We start from the raw sequence: 24612 nt of genomic DNA, 5'->3' as shown, positions 1-24612 counted from the left end.
TATTTTAGAAGCAGATTATATGATTGTTATAATCCTGATTTATTTCCTAGATAATAGGCTATATTTTCCTAGTCAGACAGTATGGGGATTATGTGTAATATGTGTAATCTATACTATATACACATGGAATAAAAATGGCTGGAAAACAGTGTCACCACATTTAGAAGTAAGTATTTTTCTATTTTTGTTGTTGTTATATGCTGCAGTATAGACATAAAGCTTATTTGAAAATGATAAGAAATCCTCCAAAAAATACAAAGCAATGTTCTGGAGTCTGTCATCAGCCTAGATAAACCAAACCATCCAGTTTCTTTGATGATATTATCAACTAATCATAAATGTCAGAGTGTTACATCGACTCATTCTAGATTATATACAATAGGGCTGGGCAATATGGACAACATCAAATATCTCGATATTGACATTGAAACAATGAGATTTTTGACAAATAATCATCAGTAATGTGGATACAATAAAAAAGTGGGTAAAGGCAAATAATAGAATAGCTGGAACAATCTGGTAAAATCAGGAAATGATATCACTTTATTGCAAAATCATACCCCATATATATGATATCCAAAATCTAAGACGATATCAAGTCTCATATCACAAAATCAATATAATATTTATATATTACCCAGTCCCAGCCGTAATATACACTATATTGGGTCTTGTTTTTCGTTTGATTTAATCCTATGTTGCCTCTGGACCTAAAATGTTGTGTTACATAGATATTTTCTTTGAATAATTATAATGGAAATGTCACAGTCTGAAAAGGGTAAGACAAGGATGCCAGAATACAGGAAAGAAGGCACGAGAGCAAAAGTTTGCTTTTGTCTGCAAAAACTTTTATTATTTCTCCACTAGAGGGAGACTAAAACCTGCTTATAACATTTGGTATCTCTCACATTATTAAATTCAATTGAATGGACTTATACTTTATGAATATTTTAATAGCTATATGTACACTCAAGCTCAATAATGATCCTCTTGAACATTTGGGAGCATGTGAGAAAGAGGAGAGAGCATTTCCAGGTGATCAGTGATCTCTGCTTTGCTATAAGTGGGACGTTTTTTTTGTGGGGACGCAGCTGATTGGCTAATTGTACATGTGTTTGTTGTGATGTCAAGCCTACATCATTCCTCAGTTAAACACACAAAACAGATTTAAAAAAAAAAAAAAAGTGAATGACACCTGATCAGAAAAAACCCTATAATGTAACAGTTAATGACTAGATTCCGCCTAGTTAATGAGTTAATGCAGAACAACGACGGAAAGATTGAAGTTCTGCTGGTTACACACCTCCAGAATCCAGATGTAAACATCACAGACCCGCATGCCACGTATATCTTGTGTCATTTAACTACTGGATTTAATCATTTCCGTGTATAAATGATAGTTACGAAACACTGTTGGGGAAACCACCTAAAAAACAAAACAAAACAACCAGCACCGGGACCCCCATGCAAAGATCCCAGAGGTCGGCGCTGGGTTGTGGGGGTGCAGACTGGGACTCAGCTGGTTAGATATTAGGGTCACAATCATTAGACAGGCTATGATTTAGCTCCTCACCGGTTGAGGGAGTTATTCCTTTTAACGATTCTTCCGGTCGGCATTTTGAAAGAGAGAGAGAGCGAGAGAGAGAGAGAGAAAGAGAGAGAGAGGTGATTGGACTGTGGACCCTCCTTTTTTCCTCTTTTCTCCGGTTCTCTAGAAAATAAACTAGTACCTCCTACATTTAACGTTGTCTGGGGATAATCGTGTTTAAAAGGCCGGTTTGAGGGGATGCCTCCCCCTCCCTCCCAACACATATGCTCGCCGTGGGAAAGATGAAACCCCCCCGGTTTCACTGCCGTGGTGTTAGCTGTTTACTCGGAGGAGCTGTTTGAACCGTGGGACGGAGAGGGAGCTAGAGACTCCTGCTCCAGCTGCCATCCTACCCCTCCCCCTCCTCCTCCTCCTCCTCCTCCACCAGAACCACTTCTTTCTCATCACATCCTGAGGTAAATAAACCAGCAGATTCAACAATAACAGCCGCTTTTCAGCGACATTTGTGAGTCCTCCCTGAGTCTCTCCGCTTTGTCAGGCACACAGGAGACGATAGCGGCCAAGAGGTGGGAGGTGGTAGGAGGAGGGGGTAATTCTTGATTTGTGATGGGGTCTTTGCTTTGTACCCCTGCCTCCCTGGCGTCGGGTCGGGGTTACGCTTCCTTAGGCAAGTCCGAGGTCCACTTTGTGAGCTAGAGATACGTCGACGGAGGCCATAGGAAGTGTGAGGTGAACATCTAAACCCGTACACGACCTGAATGCTAAAGAAAGGAGCGTCTCGGAGCAGGCAACACACGGCTAGCTGGCTTTGATGCACTCCCGGTGATGCTAGCTTAGGCAACTTAACCTAGCGTTACACCTAGCCAGCTAGCATGGCTACATCTCCAGTTGTTGCTAGCCGGCTAACCCCGAGTTGATTGTAGTCACTTTCATAGACGTCGTTATGCTGCTCGTTCTCTTAGCAAGTGCCTACAACGACAAAATAATAGTAATAATTGAGTAATAATACAGCCAGCATCTGATGTCAAGACGAGCTAATGTTAATGTCGCTGTTGTGGGGTTTTTTTTTTTTGGAGAGCCCCGGAAACCTTACCTGACACTATAACAAAAGAAATAACATCATACGTAACGTTAACAATGTTCATTTCAATTGCTTGTTTTGTTTTTGTGTTTAGTTAGCTTCATTTGCAAAATGAAAATAAAACCACAGGCAAGCTAACGTTAGAGGTTAAGACGTGCTAGACATAATCACAGAGAGAGAGAGAGAGATTACTATTGTAACGCCTCGTAATTTATTCTAACGTTATAGAGATAATATCAGCAGAGATAGCGTTAGTTTTGTCACTACCCGGGTATAATTGCAATACACGACATACTGTATTCGCATGAGAGCTAAAATAGCTGACTTTTGTATGTTTGTGCAGACATAAAATGTTCGACTTGAGTACGTTGATGCACACACTGAAGCTGTGTATGTGTAACAAAAAGGACCAAAAAATGGGCATAATGGTTGGAGCATCAGTACCTGTTAGTTGACTGAAGCTGCATGAATCAATAACCCAAAGACATGCTCAGGCAAAGCAGCCTTGCTATAAGGCCTTCATAAACTGCCTCAGAAGTGCAGTTATGTTGGCACTGTAATAATGCACACTCATGAGATGACACAGATTTAAAGCCCCGTTCCAGAAGAAGCACACTATAGATATGTGGAAGATATTTGACCATCCCTTAATAGTAATAACAGTGTTGCTTGTAATAGCATCCAACTTTGTTGACAGTGAACATCGTGTAAGAGTGTCTGTTGCCTTTTTTGTCTCTGCAGAATTTTGGAGATGTGAGGAATAGGAAGAGATTGGTGATTTTGAGCAGCCTGTGCATTGACACGACCTCTTGACCTCATCTTCAGCATGAATGGTGATATGCCTCATGTTCCCATCACTACTCTTGCTGGAATTGCTAGCCTGACAGACTGTAAGTGCAACATCATCTCTCTAATGCTGTTCACACAGCCTAAATACTAACATTCAAACCAAGATGCGACAAGGCCATAGAATACTTGATTGCTAAGCAGGCTGAATTTGACTGGCTTTGTAGTTGTAACAGGGGCTAAATACTGGTAATTGGGATGTTTCTTATTACTAATGATTTCAAGGCAGTCAGGGCTTAAGAGGTTAATGTTTCAAACAGATGGGCAGTTGTAGGCCTAGATTTCTGCAAAAGTATACACATTATAGATATATTATTTATTGCAGGATAATTGCACTGGAGAGCATCAGAATGGTAAAAGTGTACAGAAATTGATGGACCTTTCGTCACTCTGATGTTACTATAATTTTCAGGACTTTTGATGAAAGGATAGACATCATGCTAATTATATTGTTACAACATTTTGTTTAGCATATATAATTTTGGCATGTATTCTGAGGCCTTTGAAATGTCTGATATACTGTGAAAACCAGAATAGCATGTCTTCCAAGTTTGAATCAATTTGTTTTATTTTGTCTGGAACTCTGCATATTCATAACTAAATTCACATCCTTATCTTTTTCAAAACAGTTTAATTTTATTATTCTCTCCTATCCTGCTTCCTCGGATTTCTCAGCCGAGATAACTTGTCTTTCCATCGTTCCTTTAGTGTTGAACCAGCTGCCCTTGCCTTCCCCTCTGCCTGCCACCACTGCAAAGAGTCTGCTCTACAATGGAAGGATCTCCGAAGAGGTCAGCAGCCTGCTGGTGTGTCGGGACGAGAATCTGGTGACTCAGCTGGCACATAGCCTTAACCAGGTCTCAACTGAACACATGTAAGTACCGCTCACAAGTCTCTCACAGCCTGCTACACTACCTATTTAAGAGTGGGAACTTGTAAAGGCATGCTAAGTCTAATAATAGTTTTTAATAGGGAAAGAAGTCATTGGAACGTCAATTTGAATGTCAGCAGTTTTGGTGGAAATGTATAATACATTGTCGTTTTACTGTAATAACATCACTGTTTACTTTATGAGGGAAGTTGGACATTGCTGTTTCTATTTCAGTAATCACCTTTGAATCTAGGATAGAGAGATAGGTCAACCCATGCTCGTATTTGTCAGAATCATGAAAGGCCAGTCTACGCTGCACTGAAAATGGCAACTGAGACTCGAAGGAAGCAGAGCTGTAGTTCTTGCCTGCAATTTAACCGAGGACTGTTCTGTTGTTTTCTTTCTAGAGAGTTGAAGGACAACTTGGGGAATGATGAACCTGAGGGTGATATGCCAATGCTTCTCCAAACCTTGCTGTCCAGAAACCCCCATATCTTCAGGGACAAAAGTATGACAACCCAGTACAAGGTTTGGGGTGGTAAGGAGGAGACATTGAATCGTCTGCAGTTGAGCTCAGTGCATGCTCTCTCCTTGGCTACATGCTTGGTTGCCACTGATACTAATAATTCACTTAAGTATTTCCTGGTTCAGATGCACTTCCTTTCCTAGTTTCACCACACAAGTGGTTCCCAGACTGTGAGTAAACATGGAGTGAAACTAAAGTTGAAAAGACCTTCCAGTCAAACACAGGTGTAGCCAGTAACATTATTATTGCTGCAGTGATTTGTGATAATTATTGGAACTGAGCCATCATTTATATTATTAGTTTCACCTGTAATTTCCCTGGTATTACAGAAAAAATTGAGAACCACAGGTATCATTGGCAGTTGTATAGTTTACTCTTAGGCATGACTCAGGGGTTTGTGAGGGCTGTTAGGTGACTACTTGACTACGAATTTCTTATGTGCAGTAGGTCTAGTTAATTAGTTATTTTGTCTGATCACCAGGGGTAAAGAGAAATGTTAACACTAAACACAGATAAGTCTGTTGTTAATCTGTACAAATTTAGCCTAGCTTTGTTCAAAGATTTAAGACTGACAGAAGTGGTTAGCTTAGCTTTGAATAACGCGGAAAACCCTAACCCAGCATTAGTGTGAACTGTGGAGTAGCAAGTATCACAGAAAAATATTTTGATGGGTTTTTTTTTTTACATAAAATCCAAACATGGTTATTTAAAGCTTAGCTGCATTTGTTTTGTCATCAACAAGAATATCACTAATTGCCATAAACATTTACATAGTTATCTTTTTAACCTTTGTTCAGGAAATCCTTCAAGTTTTATGAGTGGCTGCAATAGCTTGCAATTACGGATAATAAGGACATACTCTGCATACACACTTGCATACCGAACCATTCTTTGTGTCAAGTGAAATAAAAGAGGAAGAAAACCTTTGCTCACAGCGTGTACTCTAGTTAGAGGTGCTGGCAATGGCAAGATAAACATGTATTCAGAAAAAAACCTCACAAGTGTTTGTAGTAGTGACCACACACTCAGATCAATAATCTTTTAGCAACACTGATGTATGAGCCTCAAGAAGGCATATTCGGGCGATTTTGGCCAGCAGACAAAGTTTAGGTGCTTCTGATCCAGTGAAATGCTTCCTCAAAGATGTGCTCAGTACGTGCTTGTCCTCAGACAGTACGCACACAATCTTGCACCTTGGTAAACCCTCACTACTTTCCTGCAGCTCTAACCTCCTCCTTTATCGCTCTGAATACCAAATCATTTTTGTGGTGACACGTTTTATTTTCAGAAAGACTTACAAGTACACAAGATTAAACTTGAAATGCAGCGACAGTAGTTCAGGCATTGTGAATGACCTCACAGTATAACATGATTATGAGGTTTTGGATACCATTATCATACTAATTATTGCACAGTATTCTACTGCATGGCCAAATATACATACATTACAGCGTTTATACAGTATGACTGAAGTTTCCTATCTACGTGAAACTTTTAATGTTCAGTTTTTGTTGACACTGATCTTGATTCAACTAGATGGTCATTTTAGTGGCTGCATGTAGAAGTGGTGTTGTATTGGATAACATTATATTGAAGTGCGTTTCTAATGTTTTGTCCACCCCCATTTACAGTTTACAGTACACAAATCAGGGGCACAAAATTATATATACACCTTTCAACATAATACAATCCAATACCACACCACCACTAAGGTCTAATAGAATGACCATATAACTGAATCAACACATCTCTGACACAATGGTAAAGGTGGAATAAAGGAAGTTGGGATTTATGTGATTATAAGAGATTATACAGGTGTACTTAATAAACTGGTAAACATTCTGTATTGTAATACATTAATATGCTTACTTGGAACATAGTCTCATAGTAGTACCCAGTGTTGTTATTCAGTAGATGATGTTTGAGACACTGGAGATGTTATTCTATTTCACTTTTGAGCATTTTCTTTAACCTGAGCTACCTTTTTCAAGAAGTGTAGCTGGTAACAGAAATTCTATATCACTGAGTTTCTGTTTTTGGTGCTGCGTGTTGAGTTGTGCATGTTCAGCTCTTTGTTTTGATGAATTCAAATTTTTCTATCAATTTTTTATCTCTCAGGTGTAAGGCAGCAGCCTATGGTTCAACAGTATAAGCTGTCTCAGAATCAGGTGCATGGGAGTCCAGCATCAAACTATCCGCAAACCACTGTCCCTCAAAGCCCCCCTGGGTAAGGCTGTTTCAGCTTGCTGTCAGATGTTACAAAAGTAGAAGCATGTGTACTTTCTACTAAAACTATGTCTTCCTCCCTCACAGATGCTTTACATCCCCGCAGTCTGGGTCAGGAACTCGATTTGTACCGCAGCAGAACAGCCCTATACCCAGTCCCTATACTCCTCAAAGTCCTGCTGACTACATGCAGTACAGTCCACCCAGTTACTCTCAACACCAGCAGACTCAGCAAGGTGAGCGCAACGTTAAGTTGGAATAAACATATAATTAGCAGCCAGCCACACCTCTGCTAGGAATAATAGCAAATAGCAAACTTTTGATACAAGAACTGTCACAGAAAAGTTGAATCGTCATTTTGTGTTCTTTCCTGCTGTTGCTGGCTTTAAACGAGTTTGTTATAGCTGTGTGCTTTTTCTACATTAATATATTATGTGAGCATTCTGCCTCAAACAAGAAGCCTCCATCTTTCCTCCTCGTTCCCCCACAGAACAACCGTTACACTATAACCTTGTGTTCTGTCATACCCTCAAATTGAACTCTGACCCTCCAACACATTTTTGGAGGAAAACAGTAATTTGCTGTTAAAATGACACTGCCTGTACTGTTTTTGCAAGCATACTCAATAACTAGCCCTTTAACATAACTTTTAACAACACTAGTAAGCGTGGATATAACGGTGGCAGTAGTAGAAAATAGCTCCACCTCCAGCAGATACAACAGTAAAATGCTGCTTACACTTACCGTCACAGAGAGGAAAGGGGGATAGAAGATGCGGTATTGTGTCACTATGGTGAAAACGGAACATATTTTAATAATAGTTTTGCACTTGTCACGGGTTTCTCGTTTGTCTTTCTGATGGCAGCGACACTACAGGACAACCAGAATAACCAGCCTAACTTTGTCAGGCTGGCTAGCATACACACGAGCATGATACAGCTAAGTGGTGCGCTGCCAAAATGTGCCACATGTCAGAGTTAGGGGAAGAATAAACTGTTTTGGAAATAATTGTGTGGGCCACAGAGATTATTATACATACGACTGCAGGCACTGAACTGTCACATCTAGACCATGACAGTTCAGGACAAATACACATACTGTTACACCCCTACTAGTAACTTAGCTGATGCTTGTATGGTAATATGATACAACTTACCACAGCTGTCTGTAAAGGTGGGAAAGATTTGACTGAAGATTTTATATTGCTCTCCGCTTTAGTTACTGGAAGTCTCCGAAATATCCATGACAACAAAGTCTCTGGACAGCTATCAAGTAACCCACCCAATCATAACGCAAGACCAGATTCTGATGAAGACTACATGAACATGGCTCACAGACTGGGAAATGAGGGAAATGATCGTTCCACGAGGGCGGCCTCGTTTCCAGTTAAATCACCACAGTCGGTGTGTTCCCCTGCTGGGAGTGAAGAGGCTGCAAAATGTATGTTACTTCAGCAACAAGTCATTGAATATTCTTCATTTTGTAGAATCAAAAATAAGACATCAAATGTATAATTCATTAATTCCCATGACTAATTCTCTGGTGCCCACTTAAACTTAAAAAAAAAAATTAATTAATATTTTTGTTTCTGCAGGGTCAAGACCTCCTCTTATCATGCAGTCACATCCGCCTGATTTACCACCGGTTGCAGCACCCGACCTGCTCCTCTCCTCTTCTGACCACAAAAAGAGGCAGAAAGAAAGGCTCAAAGAGGAAAATGAGCAGATGGACAAAAATTCCCTGTATGATATCGTTAGCTCTCCACTGAAAGACTCTGCACGGCTGACTTTAAAACTGTCCCGAGTGAGGTCTTCGGACTTGGATGAATCCAAAGGGCTTTCTCCTAGTGCAGTTGAGGACCATGCAACTGATTTGATGAATAATAATCAGTTGTCAAGGACTGCCCATGACTTGTCACACAAGTTGGGTGCCGAGGAGCAGGCAAACTGTCAGCAGGCTCCTGTTCAGCCAAACATCAAGGAGACTGGAGTCATCAGTGGGGCTGTGTTCGATGACGCCGAGATAGACGCACTGGCAGACTTTGAGAGAATAGAACGCGAGTCAGTCAGTGAGAGAGAGCGATGGTCTAAAGAAGTCCAGGATAAAGGTGAATTTCTGTGTGCCTGCCTTTGCCCAGTGCCTTTCTTGCATTTTTTTCATGATGTTTGTTGGTGTTTTTAGTAAGGCTCAGCTACAGTGCTTTTTATTGCAGACAAGCCACTGAAGAAACGGAAGCAAGACTCGTATCCTCAGGAACCCGGAGCTGAGGCTGGCGACGGGCCTGCCGCACACGGGGGCAACACTGGCAGCAAGTTGACACCCAAGAAGACGAATGCTGCGAGTAACGGTGCTAGCCGGCCTGCTTTAATGGTCAGTATTGATCTGCAGCAAGCCGGCAGAGTGAAAGGACAGCCTGTGGTAGTCTTGGAAGCAAGGCAGCTCTGCGAGGACCACCTGCGGCGCCTAAAGACAAAGACAGACGGAAAGGTGGATAAAGTTAGTGAGAACAGACCCGGCATCATCAAACAGCATGCTGACAACTCCAAGAAGTCCAGCACAGACGTCCAACCAGAAACCCTTAAAGAGAAGCAGGAAAGCCGACGGGAATCTAAGCACCGACCAAGCAGCAAGGGACACTCAGATGGCAAACGATCAGACACACCACGGCAGAAACACGACAGACATTCAGACTCGCGGCACAAAGAGGAGAAGAACCACAACAGTCACAAATCCCATCTCAGCCAACCTGAGGCTCCTGAAACCATGAGCAAGGCAGAGCGTAATTCCAAACAGGTAGATGACATAGGTAAGGATAGAGATAAGGACAGAGATCGAGATAAGGATAAGGACACAGACAGAGATAAGGATAAGGATAAGGACAAGGACCGAGATAAGGATAAGGATAAGGACAAGGATCGAGATCGGGATAAGGACAGGGATAGAGATAGAGATAAGATTAAGGACAGGGATAGAAATAGGGTTAAGGAGAGAGATAAAGAAAAGGATATGGATAAGGATAAGGATAGAGATAAAGATAAAGAAAAGGTTATTGATAAGGAAAGAGATAGGGATAAGGACAAAGGTAGAGATAAAGATAAGAACAAGGAAAGAGATAGGGATAGGGATAAGGACAAAGAAAAAGAGAGGAATAAAGACAAAGATAAGGAAAGGGATAAGGACAAAGATAGAGATAAAGATAAAGAGAGGAATAAGGACAGAGATAAGGACAAAGATAAAGAGAGGAATAAGGACAGAGATAGAGAAAGAATCAAAGATAGGGAAAGGAAACACAAGATGCTGTCAAAAGAAAACGGCAACAGACACCAACATTCTCCTGACCGGCATGCTAAAGCCGAAAGCCCTAGAGTGAAACAAGACGGAAGCAGAAAATCCACTGACCTCAATGGTCGACAGAGGACAGATAGTTCCAGCCTTCAAAATCCCCAACACAAGGAAGAGAGGAAAAGCGGGGATGACCGCAGTAATTGCCAAACTGGGAATAAACAGCATCCCTTTGAGATAAATCCTAGTGTGTTCCCCTCATACCTGCTGGGTGGAAGGTCAGGAAGTCTGAAGAACTTTGTGATTCCAAAATTTAAACGGGATGGAAAAGACAAAGATCCCCCAATTCCCAAAAAAGTGGCGGAGGCTTGGAGCGAACCCCGGGTCAGACTGGAGAGAGTGTCGCTGGTAGAGAACATTAACAAAGGAGCTAAGCCTGTTGTTGTGCTCAAGAAACTAAGTGTCGATGAGGTAAAAAAGATCATTAAGGAAAGCAGGGATACACACGGCTCCAAATCCAGGAACTTGTCCTCTTTTGAAAAATCAGGGAAAGGTATGATTTACTTTATTTCATTCACGTACATAAAATATGCACACAGAACTGCACGGGATGTATATGTGCAATATGACTTTGTTGGGTTAGTTTTTTTTTTACTTGGAATAATTACTATCACAGTCATTAAATGATTCTATCTACTTTTGAATTTTAGATTCGACTTTTCTCAAAGTTCACTCACCACTTGTGCTTTTACAGAGTCAAACAAGCGCAGGCACAGTATGGTCAGTAAGAAACCCAAGTACGCTGAGTCCAACTCCGATGAAGAGGATGAAGACAACTCTGACAATGAGTGTGAGCTTTAAACCTAAAACTATTCACAATATTTAAACATACACACCAGAGTAGTCCAATTATACTCAAACACGCAAACAACAAAAGTGTTTGAAATGTTTTAGTTGTTAAAGTACTGAAAGCTCTGCAAAAACTTGATATTTTTCTGACCCTCTCTTTTTTTGTTTCAGATGTAAGGAAAAAGCCCAAGAAAGAACACGACAAGTCATGGAAACAGGAGGAGAAGAAAGGTTCTCGCCGGTCGGGTGGTCATCACCGCCAAAGGATCTCAGACGACTCAGATGAAGACACTCCACCTCCAAGCCTAAGTGATGGTGAGTCTTTTTCTGTATAGGCAAGATAAATACTTTGGTTAAGTCAAATATATTCAATAATATTCATCTTCAGAAAATGGATATAAAATATTAGGTTTCATTTCTGACAGCTGTCTTTCAAATTATCTGAATCTCATGAACAGTCAGACCAGTTTCCAGGATAATTGGGTTACTGGACCAAGTCCTTCTCTATCAAATATGAAGTGCTTGAGGGTTTCTGTCAAAGATTTTACAGATGTGTTTTCTTTTTGTTCAGTTGCCAGAAAACTGAAGAAAAAGGAGAAACTAAAAAACAGAAAGGCGTACGACTCCAAGATGACACTAGAGGGTATTGTTTTAATACTTTGAATTCTATAGTAATAATAATAATTGATTTTATTATGACATAAAAACTACATTTAAAACAAAAATCTATTTATCTGTTTACATTTATTTAACAGAAAAGTTGGACTCTTCCACATTTAAGAGATTCACAGCCAGCGTGGACAACATTATTGAAAGTCTTGAAGATGCAGACTTCAGTGGTGCAGGTAAACATGAAATGCAGTTTCCAAAGCTCCTGATGTTTGTCCAAGTGGTAAGTTTGAAAAATATCAACATTATAACTTTGTGCCCTCACGCAGATGATGATGAGATACCTGAAGAACTCCTGCTTGGAAAACACCAGTTGGGCGAGCTAGGCAGCGACTCCTCTAAGATTAAAGCTATGGGCATCTTTAACAAGGTAAGAGAAGTGCACTGTCACCTGGGTACAATCATTTTTACAATAATACATATATATATAATCTGTCAAAATCCATCAATTCACAGCTACATCGTTGTTAAAGTAACCATGTTTGATTGACAGTTTCCATCTGAGAAACTGGTGAAAATTCTGAATATCCTGGAGAAGAACATTCGGGACAGTGTCAAACTTTCCACATTAATGAATCATGTAAGTTATCAGCCTGCTTTTATTCTGTTACCTAATTTACCCAATGTTATTTTAGAGCTTTTCAGCAAGTTATGTCATTTTCATACTAATTGCTTTTGGAATATGTAGGGTAATGATTCCATGGATGAGGAGCGGTTGTGGCGTGACCTGATCATAGAGCGGGTGACAAAGTCTGCTGATGCCTGCCTGACTGCACTTAACATCATGACATCTCCACGCATGCCCAAGGTTGTTTATATAGAGGATGTGATTGAGAGGGTGCTGCAGTATACCAAGTTCCATCTGCAGAACTCTTTGTACCCTCAGTATGACCCGGCCTACAGACTGGATCCACACGGAGGTCAGCACTGTTTTATTCTGTTCTTCTAAGTTGTAGACTGATAGTGCTTTCCAGAAGCATTTTTTAAAAATGTGTGCAAATGTACTAATTTGACAAGCTTTTTAGGCTTTATTTTTAAAAAAATCTATCATGCCTTAAATGTATATCTGTACTATTGAGCAATCAAAATTGAGAGCAATTTCAATAGATTCAGGGATTAACTAATAACAAAATTGTATATAGACCAATCACAATATTTGTTTACAATAACTTCCAGGTAGAAAATCCTTGTGTCATATTCATACAATTTAATGGAGTGGAGCAAAAATAAATGTCAGTTAAGAAAGTAAAGAGGTAAACAAAAAAGTGTATGTGTAAGTAAGTATGAGCAGTAAAAAAAGTAGAAAAAAGTAATTAAAAGCTGAGCATAGCGTTTGTTCAGGCATGAAGTCATGCTCTGCTCACAAACCCAGCTACATCAGCTGATAGCAAGTGATCTCAAGCAGTCTATATCAACTGATAGCTCAGCTGATTCTTTCTATATGTTCACTTAGCAAATCGTATACAAGGTGCCTTATTTAAAGCTGTTACAGTCTGCCTAGCCATGCTACTTCCTCTGCAAGCTGCTTGCCCACTGTCCCCCCAGCTCCTCTTTACATGCTTTGTCTGACTCAAACAATGTCGTTCTGTTGTCATTGTTGCCTGCTTTGTTCTGCACCTGCGGTCTTTGCTGCTGCTCACCCAGATCAGAGCCATACCGTCAAATATAAGTAGAAGTACAAATAGCAATAAAAGTTTTCTTTGTGAAAAGTGGTCTTGACTGAAGTAACCATGAGTAAGTATAAATGACAAAAGTAGTGGTAATTGGCTTCCCATTATGACAAAGGCAGCCACTAGTTAATCCGACCAATGGTGAGTTGTCACTCAGAGCTGCTACCAAAGCAAAACAGTTTATGAAATATGCACAGCGGAAATGTAGGTTGGACCACTGTGTTTAACTGTTATTAAACATTACAGGTACAGCTAAAAATGACAATAGAAATAATCTCTGCTTTCTCCGCAATTCAAATGAACTCCCAGTTTACTACCTGGAAGTGACCATTGTTCTTAGCATGCATAAATTACTGAAGACGTGTTCATCATCTAAAGTTTGGGGCTATCACTCTTTTTCCAAGGAAAGATTATCTGACACGTTTAAGTACTATTCTATGAAATAAAGTGTTAAAAGATTAAGTGTTTTACTTATTTTTATCCTATCTTTTCCTTTCTCGCTATCTTACTCTCCAAGGTGGCAGTCATAACTCAAAGGCCAAGAGAGCAAAGTGTTCTACCCATAAGCAGAAGGTGGTTGTCACACTTTACAACAAAGTGTGTGACATTGTCAGCAACATGTCGGAGCTCCTGGAGATCCAGCTGTTAACTGACACGACCATTCTACAAGTGAGATTCTGAATCTGGGTTGATGTCATTAAAGTTCATGACATCATTGACTCTAAAACTTGTAACATATCTGACTTCTTTTGTCACCCATGTTTAGGTGTCCAATCTTGGTATTACACCGTTTTTTGTGGAGAATGTCAATGAACTGCAACTGTGTGCCATCACACTTGTGACAGCAGTAAGTTGATTTTAGTAGTTTTAGAAGTAAATTATGCTATTGCCTCAGATTATTTGTGTTTATGACAAGTTATTGCTATACTTTGATTTGGTAAACTGCATTTTATTCTTCCTCAGGTGTTCTCTCGTTACGAGAAGCACAGGCAGCTCATTCTTGAAGAAATCTTCACCTCCCTGGCTAGACTGCCTACTAGCAAACGCAGCCTCAGGAACTTTAGGTAACTACATCTTAAGTGAATATTAAGTTCCCCTCCAGGCAAAATTGTGTGTTTCTTCTTGTTCCTTCAATTTGATGTTTGAGTTTCACTGTGTAGAATGATGTGCAGAGCTAGGAGCGTGCTTCACATTCATTTACTGAAAGTGGAACATTTCTCTGTGCTTACTTTAAATCTGAGGTTCCTACCATGATTTGTGACCTCACAACCAGTTTGGATCCAATTATGGTGCAATATTCAGCTTTCACAAAAGCATTGAGCCTTCAGTGCATTTATACTGCGAATGGACTTCACAGTGAAGTAGGAGACATCTGGCATGCAGCAAATAAACTTTTGACATGAGCAATACTTAATTTTCAATTCAAAATGTTTCATGGAGGGACAAGCAAGTGTGTGGACGGGATCTTTGAAGTTAGTATAAATGAAAGCAATGTGTTATTGAAGACTTTTGCATTGCTTAGTTAACTATGCCTCATACTCCTCATACACCAGGCTAAACACCAGTGATTCGGTTGGAGAGTCCTTGTATATTCAGATGGTCACAGCTCTGGTTCTTCAGCTCATCCAGTGTGTGGTACAGCTCCCCTCTGAGAGGGACGTAGATGATGAACATAATAAGAAGGTATGGACCGGGGATTCAGCTGATATAGAAATAGTATTTATCTGACAAATGTTTTGATTCACAAATTCTTTTATATTTTGTTTGCTATTATTCAAGGTGGACAAAGATATCCTCATCACAAATTCTTATGAAACTGCCATGAGGACGGCTCAGAACTTCCTATCAGTGTTTCTCAAGAAGTAAGTAATATTTCCTGCTATAACCTCACAACATGTATTTCATGTGTTATCCTGGCCACAGAATAGGGTGTTGTAATATTAACTGGTTCAATGTTCAAAAATACATTGATCTAAAAGATTGTATTGACTCTTATTCTGTATGTGGCAGATGTGGCAGTAAGCAAGGAGAGGAGGACTACAGACCCCTGTTTGAGAACTTTGTTCACGACCTGCTGTCAACAGTCAACAAGCCTGAGTGGCCTGCAGCTGAACTGCTGCTCAGTTTACTCGGCCGGCTTTTGGTGAGCAGAATCCTTTAGTCCAAATCTGTCATCAGTTATTATCTTGTGAAACAGATACAGTTACTTGTTTTTTTTTTTGCTGTAATATTTCCCCTCCTCTCTTCCTGTACTCCAGGTGCACCAGTTCAGTAACAAGCAGACAGAAATGGCGCTCAGGGTGGCATCACTGGACTACCTCGGCACTGTTGCTTCTCGCCTGCGTAAAGATGCTGTCACAAGCAAGATGGACCAAAAGGCCATTAACCGCATCCTCGAACATGTAGACACAATAATTACAGAATTATTTAAGCACCTTTACATCAACAGTGCTGTTGAACTACTTTTGAGTTGCCCCTTCTTTATTGTTCTCCTCACAGACTCCAGGCAATGATGAGACCCAACAACTCCAGAAAGCCTTGCTAGACTATCTAAATGAAAACATTGATAAAGACACATCTTTAGTGGTGAGTGTTTCATTTTACATACACATGCATTCACATACCTACAGTCTTTGCATTATACCTCAAAATGTTCATAGTTTAAGTATGCATGTATTTGTTTCATCCAGTTTGCAAGGAAGTTTTACATCGCTCAGTGGTTCAGGGACACAACAACTGAGGCAGACAAAGCGATGAAGTCTCAAAATGAGAAAGACGATGATTGGAAAGGTCATTCCAGGGATGATGATTCAACTGCTGAAATTATGCAGAGGGCTGAAGCACGAAAGAAATTCCTCCGCAAGATAAAGACTTCACAATCACATTTCAATTCTCTGACGTAAATACTACTTCTCTCTGTATCACTGCGCTAATTTGTTACGCTTTTCACCTGTTGACCTATCCTAACTGTCTTCTTCACTTTTCTTTCAGGTCAAACTCTGACACAGTAGACTATGAGGACTCCTGTCTGATTGTCAGATATCTGGCCTCTATGAGGCCATTTGCACAGAGCTTTGATATTTATTTATCACAGGTACTATTCATTTCACATAAAGTGTGAGAGATTAGATTATGTTGCCTGTCAGTAACCTTTTTTCTCTGTGTGTCTTTCTGTATAGATTCTGAGAGTTCTGGGTGAGAGTGCTATTGCAGTCAGAACTAAAGCCATGAAGTGTCTGTCTGAGGTAGTGGCGGTGGATCCAAGTATTCTAGCACGGGTAAATCACGCAGAATTTCTTGCATTTTACGTGCAAAACTACTGTGACAACAAAGTGTGTTGAGTTTTCATCACTGCCAAAATGCAAGTGACCTACACTCAGTGCTGTTCCTGAACGCTTCCTGTGTAGACACTGATCGTTGACTGAAGCTGCTCAGTGAATGATTATTTTCATTATTGATTAATCTTCTGATTATTTGATTTATAGAATATCAGAAAATATTTTTTGAATGCCTGTTTCCTAAAGCTAACAGACAATAGTGTTATGATGTTGTCAGACAATTGTGCTAAATCACTGCAGTCACACAGGCAGCCATAATGTTTAGTAAAGTGTAACTGTGCTTGACTGATTTTCCATCTTTGTTTTTCAGTTGGATATGCAGCGTGGGGTTCATTGTCGCCTCATGGACAACTCCACCAGTGTGCGAGAAGCAGCTGTAGAGCTCCTCGGCCGTTTTGTGCTAAGTCGACCTCAGCTCATTGAGCAGTACTATGACATGCTCATTGAAAGGATATTGGTAATTTAAGCTTCCCTTCTTTGACTTTTTGACACCTGTTTGTGAGGTTCCCTATCATACACGGGATCTGTTCTTGTGGTAAAAATGTAAACTGATCACATCCTGTTCCCTCTCAGGAGTTAGTAGAAATGAACAAGTCATGTCTATTATAATGCAGACTCAAGTAGAACTTTGCACTTTACTTTTCTCAAACTCTGACCTGAAAGTTCATTTAAAGTGCACAAGTTCAGCTGAGGTTAAAGTCGCTTTACCCCACAGTGCCACCTAAAGATCATATTAAGAACTGCAACCATCAAAAGTGCAGTTTAGAAATCACATAATAATACAGTTTGAGGAAAAACTGTATTTTTTCACTTTTCTAACTTAACATATTGATATTTTGCTATTAAATTAAACTACATTTAGTGTAACTACAAGAAGCAATTTTATATTAAGTCTTTATTGAGCTGTTTTTGTCTTTTCACAGGACACAGGTATTAGTGTGCGGAAGAGAGTCATTAAGATCCTACGGGATATTTGCCTGGAGCAGCCAGACTTCCACAAGATCACTGAGATGTGTGTCAGGATGATCCGAAGGGTCAATGATGAGGAAGGGATTAAGGTTTGCATTTGTTTTTATTCAAAAGCCTCTTACAAGCGGCAGATTCTAGCATTTAAGAAAACTTTTAATATACCTAAACATCTTTGACCCTACAGAAACTGGTGAATGAGACATTCCAGAAACTCTGGTTCACCCCCACGCCCAGTCATGACAAAGATGCCCTGACCAGAAAGATCCTGAACATCACAGATGTGGTGCGTACTATCTGGATGTGTGAAAATACATTAATGTGTCAGAAATATCTTGGTGTTTGATATAATCTAACTTAAGAGATGTTTTGATTTCATTCCAGGTGTTGGCATGTAAAGATTCAGGCTATGACTGGTTTGAGCAGCTTCTCCAAAATGTAAGTTGTTCAACTTGTATGAATTTTTTTTAAATCTCAGCAACAGCTATTGTGTTTTATTTTGTTTTGTTTTATTTATATTTATATTTTGTTTTGCATCTTATTTGACTGCTGTATGTCCTGCAAATGTTCAGCTACTGAAGTCAGAAGAGAACGCTTCGTACAAACCTGCAAAGAAAGCTTGCGTTCAGTTGGTGGACAATCTAGTTGAACACATACTGAAATATGAGGAGTCTCTCGCAGGTACATGCATGTTGCAAATTAATGTATGCGTGTGTTTGCTTACAAAATGATTGTTCATGTGTTAACCATTAACATGCTGAGACAAATTTCATTGTTATCTGTGTTTGCATTACAGACTGTGAGGACAAAGGGGTCAACTCAGGTCGCCTGGTAGCATGCATCACCACTCTATACCTGTTCAGCAAGATCAGACCACAGTTAATGGTCAAACATGCCATGACTATGCAGCCCTACTTGACCACCAAGTGCAATGTAAGGATCTTGTCATCTTGTTAATTATTGGTGTATCATTTTTTACTTGCCTGACAGTAAGAGGAATGGACAGAACTGAACACTTACTTTTATGTTGTGCTGTGGCTCCATCTAGTGGCAGGAAAATAAAAACACAAGTGTTCAACACAGTTGTTCACCGTTATCTTTCAATGCTTCTGAATGATCATTTCAGACTCAGAATGACTTCATGGTGATATGTAACGTGGCCAAGATCCTGGAGCTGGTCATACCTCTGATGGAGCTTCCAAGCGAGACTTTCCTCACCACCCTTGAAGAAGATCTGATGAAGCTCATCATCAAATATGGCATGACGGTCAGTCTCAGTTTTGCAGCCCACAGCTTTCAAAGATAGTTCTCAAAAATCATGCACAACATGGATGCAAAACTACTTCTTCTGAGCAAACAGTATCATTATATTATTTGTTGTGTTTTCTTATCAGGTTGTCCAACACTGTGTAAGCTGTCTTGGTGCTGTTGTGAACAAGGTCACACATAACTACAAGTTTGTTTGGGCTTGTTTCAATCGTTACTACGGTGAGGATTTGTCCTTTTCAGAAATGTCACACAACTTGAAGTGGAAAAGGCTTAAAATAATGTAAAATCAAAATGAATAGTATATATAGCCTGATCATTCAACTCCAATGAATGGTTACATTTAAAGTTCACATTCATCTAATTTCAAATAAAGATAAATAAGAGCACTGAACATGTATTTTACGGTCCAGATTGTTTGATTAAGTTCATTGTGTGAACTAGAACAACAAAAGGAGCAGTTGTTTCTTAGGTTTTAATTGCCTCTGTGAATCATTTTGTAGGAGCTCTGGCAAAACTCAAGACCCAGCACCAAGAGGATCCCAGCAGCTCCACTCTGGTATCTAACAAACCCACTCTGCTGCGCTCACTGTTTACTGTGGGGGCTCTGTGTCGACACTTTGATTTTGACCAAGAGGAGTTCAAGGGCGCCAGCAAGGTAGACACCAGCACTCGGCGCTTAAATGTTGTGCACAGAACTGCTGTAGAACCCGTTTTGAAGACTCTGTTTGTGTCTCTTAGATTGTCATCAAGGACAAAGTGTTGGAGCTTCTGCTGTACTTCACCACTAATGAAGATGAGGAGGTCCAGATCAAGGCCATCATAGGTCTAGGTATATTGCACCTAATGTCATTTTAACATAAAATGTAATCACTATATAATGTCATGTATCATTGACAGCTCTCATGTTTATATTTGACCTTTATCTTTGATTTTAGCTTCTTTGGTAATGACATCTGCATTTAAATTATTTCCATTGTCTCAAGGCTTCCAGTTCATCATGCACCCAGAGCTCATGTTTGTGCAGGATGTGAAGGTTCTCTATAACAATACCCTGTCAGATGAAAACAGTTTGGTTGGTCTGAAGATCCAGGTGTTAAAAAACCTGCAGACCTACCTACAGGAGGAGGACAATCGAATGCAGGAGGCTGACCGTGAATGTGAGTTTAACAAACCCATCTCTGCCTATGATTATCACTCTGTGTTCTACATTTGATGCACTTTCATGCACTTTTCATCCACTTACTGGCCAGGGGGATATTTTTGTTTATTTCAGGGAAGAACCAAGCTAAGCAAGAGGATCTGAAGGAAATGGGGGACATCTCATCAGGCATGAGCAGTTCTATAATGCAGATCTACCTGAAGCAGGTGCTGGAGTCCTTCTTCCACACGCAGTCCACTGTGCGGCACTTTTCACTTAGTGTCATTACTCTGACTCTCAGCCAGGGCCTCATCCATCCTGTACAGGTAAATTCACAGTCTCACTCCACCATACTCTGATGAAGATTACCAGATTTTATTTATCACCCGATGACACTGTTATTTTGAATGCATCTCAAGACTTCTGTGTGTTTTTTTTTTTTTAGTGTGTGCCCTACTTGATTGCCATGGGAACAGACCCCGAGCCAACCATGAAGAACAAGGCTGATCAACAGCTGGTGGAGATTGACAAGAAATATTCCGGCTTCATCCATGTAAGTGTTTTATGAAGAATTTTAATGAATAATATACTCTGCACGCCTGTACATGTTGTCGACCAAGATGAAGGCTTAATTGTAAGTTTTACAAACATTATCATTCTGTCTACATAAGGAGTTGTATCTTTTTGTGAATTCACAGATGAAAGCCGTAGCAGGGTTGAAGATGTCTCATCAGGTACAACAGGCCATAGCTGGCAGCAAAGAGCCAGTGGTCCGAGGTGTTCGGCACGATGACACAGATGCGGCCCTCTGCTCTCATCTTTACACTTTGGTCCGCGGGAACCGACAACATAGACGGGCTTTCCTCATTTCCCTGCTCAACCTGTTTGATGATAGCTCTGTAAGTTCACCTCCGTCTGTCAGATTTGTGGATTTGTGTATCTTTAATCATGCACCCAATTACTAGTTTTGCTGCTCAAAGTGGATCCAAACTAAAGTGTGTTTATACGGCAGCATGGCATGAAGATGTTGGCTGTCTTTCAGCGGCAGTGGGTTAGATCCTCAATGCAAGAGGGACAGAAATAGACACAGAATACATTTTGGTCATACACATTGTCATTTTGCCTAATTCATGTGTGAATCAGTGTAATTGTACATATGAATCAGTCAATTGATCAGTGCTCAGAAAGTGGACAATATTCTTGGTCATGAACAGTTAGTTTAAACCATGGAGTGTTGTCTCTTGCAGAAAACAGAGGTGAACAGGCTGCTGTTCATAGCAGACAACTTGGCCTGCTTCCCATACCAGACCCAGGAGGAACCTCTTTTCATCATGCACCATATAGACATTACTCTGTCTGTCTCTGGTAGCAATCTGGCCCAATCTTTCAAGGAGGTGAGAAGCTTTGTTTAATTTGTATGACTTTTCACTCATAGTAGATTTTGTTTATCATGAGATGAATATCCAGGCTTGTGTTCATGTTGTCCTGTATTTGAGTGATTTTGTTTTCTGCGTAGTCTTTACTGAAAGAGCCTGTTGAGCGTCAAAAGAAGACGAAGCCGAATAAGAAGAAGAAGAAGAAAAAGAAGAAGCAGAAGTCTCACAGGAAGAAATACAGCTCTGAGGATGATGATGACGACGAGGACAGCAGTAGTGAATCCAGCAGCAGCAGCAGCAGCAGCGATGAGGAAGATGAGGTGGTCCACAGGCGAAAGAAAACAGATTCTGACTCCGAAATGGAAGATGAAGATGCAATTATGGACCGTCTACCTGAAAACACAAACCCTCTGCTGGACTTCGCCAGTGCTTCTCAGGGTATCTTGCTGCTGCTTGTGCTCAAACAACATCTGAAGAATCTGTATGGCTTCTCAGACAGGTAGGTTATGTAAAAAATGCCAGTGGACACATGTTTTATTAACTACTACATGACAAACTCAACTGAACTTTTTGTTGGCATTACAGCAAAATCCAGAAGTACTCACCAACAGAGTCTGCCAAAGTGTATGACAAGGCAGTGAACAGGAAATCTAAGGTGCATTTCAACCCTCGACAGACGCTGGATTTCCTGAAGGCTGATTTAGCCAACAGGACTCTCAGCTACGAGACCAAGAGGAATATTGTGAAACAGTACTTGGATGTAAGCATTCAGCATTTTCTCATTCATAAAGTTTTGAGGGGTTTTTTTCAGTACACACAAGGTGTTTGAGGTTTTCATAGACCATATGATGCCAGTTACTGTATTTTGTCATCTGTCATTCAATGTCAAGTAAGTAGTACTAGAGTACTTTTTGAGTTAACAGTAGCCGGGTACGTGCACATTCGAATATATTTATTCCAACCAGAGAGAAACAATCAGATTAAGCGTTTACATGGTTATTAAGTGCTAATATTTTACTATTGAATGAATTATCAAAACTTTACCCTACCTTCCTCAATCCAATTGGAAATTCCCTTTTCTGATTGAGGTGGGTATATGAAGCATTTTGATTCTGATTGGGCTATTATTATGATTATTAATGCAATATTAAGGTCCATGTAAACGTAGACTGACTTAAAGCCTTGTTTTATCTCTCATAGTTCAAGGTACTGATGGAGCACTTGGATCGCGATGAAGAGGACGAGGAGGGCGAAGCAAGTGCCAATGCTAGAAATAAAGCCATTTCTTCGCTACTCAGGGGCCCAAAACCCCAGAACCACAACCACAATAACCATACTACAGTGGAGTCAGATGATGACGACAGTGAGGATGAAGATCCTCCCGTGGTAAGAATACGTTTAAGGAGTTAAATATAAGGTTGTTACTCATAGCATTTTAATGTTACCTTTTACACAATTTCTACATGTATATTCTGCTTTAGTGAGGTCATGTAGATATCACATTTAAGATCCACAACAGAGGACACTCATTGTTTTGGGAAGAACAAAGTCACAAGGGGGAAACCTGCATATCAACAGTCCAACATAAGAAAAAAAAAGATGAAATAAATAAATAATTGTTATATGTACAAAATTGTGACCCTCATTGGGACATACTGTGTAAACAATGAGACATTTATATGGGTTGACCATGTAAAATAAAAATGAACTTTCTCTTCATTGTTGCAGTGAGATTAACTCAAACATGCAAAGTGCTGATGTGATGCATCCTGTGTAAAAAGGGTTCATGTGAAGGCACTAACACCCCCCTGCTTTCATCCACAGCGGAAACCAAGGAAAGGCGGGGATTCCACAGAGGATTCAGGTCACATGAATGAGACAGTGGAAGCCAGGGACGTCGTTGCCATCTGCCGCCCCAAATACAAAGACAGACCACAGATTGCTAGGGTCATCCAGAAGACCAAAGGTGGCTACAGTATACACTGGATGTCTGGAAGTTACTCTGGGCCCTGGGCTGAGGCAAAGAAACGGGATGGTCGCAAAAAGGTGCCTTGGGTTGATACGATCAAGGAGTCGGACATTATTTACAAGAAAATCTCCTTGACAAGTGGACAAAAGCTTACGAACAAAGTGGCACATACGTTACGGGCGCTATATGCTGCCAAGGAGGGGACTAAGAGTTAATCAACTGACAGACAGAATCCCCTCACAGCCAAATCTATGTGGATCCAATATGTTACAAGCAGAGAAAAAGACGAAACCTCTTTATATTTAAGGACGTGATAGAGGAAAAGTATTGTGAACCCTGATCTGTTGGAAACATGGGCATGTTTAAGTTAAACACAAGAAAAACACAAGAAGGAAATGTTTGGGAAAACATTGTGTGGGAGTTCCTTCGCTGTTGTGCAGCAACTCGGTTGTTTGATTTTTACTCCCACTGTATCATAGTTTAACTAAACACATGTTTATATCTGAACATAATTCTGTAAAAAAAAAAAAAAAAAAAAGAATAAAGTGAATGTTGGAAATTAGTGTATTGATGATGTTCTTAATAAAGTGTTTTTGGAGTTTAAACTAGCACCAGATGGATTTATTCACTTAACCTGAGCTCCAACAACTTTGAACTGTTTTTTTTCTTGTTTCAAACATTTTGTTGTTTACCCACACTGTAATGGAGTACCTTTGAAATGATTTACTTATGTTAAAAGCAGTGCAGTATCAATGCCTATATGCAGGGGAAGATATATTGTTTTTAATATAGAATTTGATGTTATACAGTAGAACACAGAGCAAGAAGAAAGTGATCCTCAGCACTTCTGGTGAAACAAATACTGCAATAAATTTTTCTTACGTCTTTGTTACTTGTTTGCGCTTGTTTTGTTTGCTTTTTTCATCACAATGCATCATGCATCTTTTTTTTAATCATCAGGCTCTGTCTTTGTTTGCCTGTACTGTG

The 24612-nt window shown here is 40.1% G+C and overlaps 1 protein-coding gene across 2 annotated transcripts; it reads left to right on the top strand.

The window, feature by feature from the left end:
* Positions 1–1722: 1722 nt before the first annotated feature.
* On the top strand, positions 1723–24480 carry LOC128380226 (nipped-B-like protein B). 2 transcript variants are annotated; one of them, XM_053339958.1, is made up of 47 exons: positions 1723–2004; positions 3372–3520; positions 4185–4350; positions 4755–4855; positions 6992–7100; positions 7187–7335; positions 8318–8539; positions 8694–9206; positions 9312–9905; positions 9960–10934; positions 11136–11231; positions 11402–11545; positions 11802–11873; positions 11986–12075; positions 12169–12269; positions 12393–12479; positions 12588–12819; positions 14087–14238; positions 14336–14416; positions 14533–14633; positions 15123–15252; positions 15349–15431; positions 15580–15712; positions 15828–15971; positions 16069–16155; positions 16260–16468; positions 16561–16663; positions 16749–16847; positions 17218–17364; positions 17831–17965; positions 18061–18159; positions 18258–18311; positions 18446–18554; positions 18670–18806; positions 19000–19140; positions 19268–19361; positions 19643–19797; positions 19881–19971; positions 20126–20299; positions 20416–20606; positions 20726–20833; positions 20979–21179; positions 21528–21674; positions 21797–22155; positions 22242–22416; positions 22857–23042; positions 23481–24480. In XM_053339958.1, the coding sequence occupies exons 2-47, from the start codon at positions 3457–3459 to the stop codon at positions 23838–23840; spliced, it is 8100 nt and encodes a 2699-aa protein (XP_053195933.1). In that variant the 5' UTR covers positions 1723–2004; positions 3372–3456; the 3' UTR covers positions 23841–24480. The 2 variants fall into 2 exon arrangements, with proteins under 2 accessions (XP_053195933.1, XP_053195931.1); XM_053339956.1 differs by having other exon boundaries at positions 9312–10934.
* Positions 24481–24612: the final 132 nt, after the last annotated feature.

Source organism: Scomber japonicus, chromosome 19 (assembly GCF_027409825.1).
Source record: "Scomber japonicus isolate fScoJap1 chromosome 19, fScoJap1.pri, whole genome shotgun sequence".
NCBI classification, from domain to species: Eukaryota; Metazoa; Chordata; class Actinopteri; order Scombriformes; family Scombridae; genus Scomber; species Scomber japonicus.
Note: the sequence above shows the minus strand (reverse complement) of the source record. Positions and strands in the feature narration are given on the sequence as shown.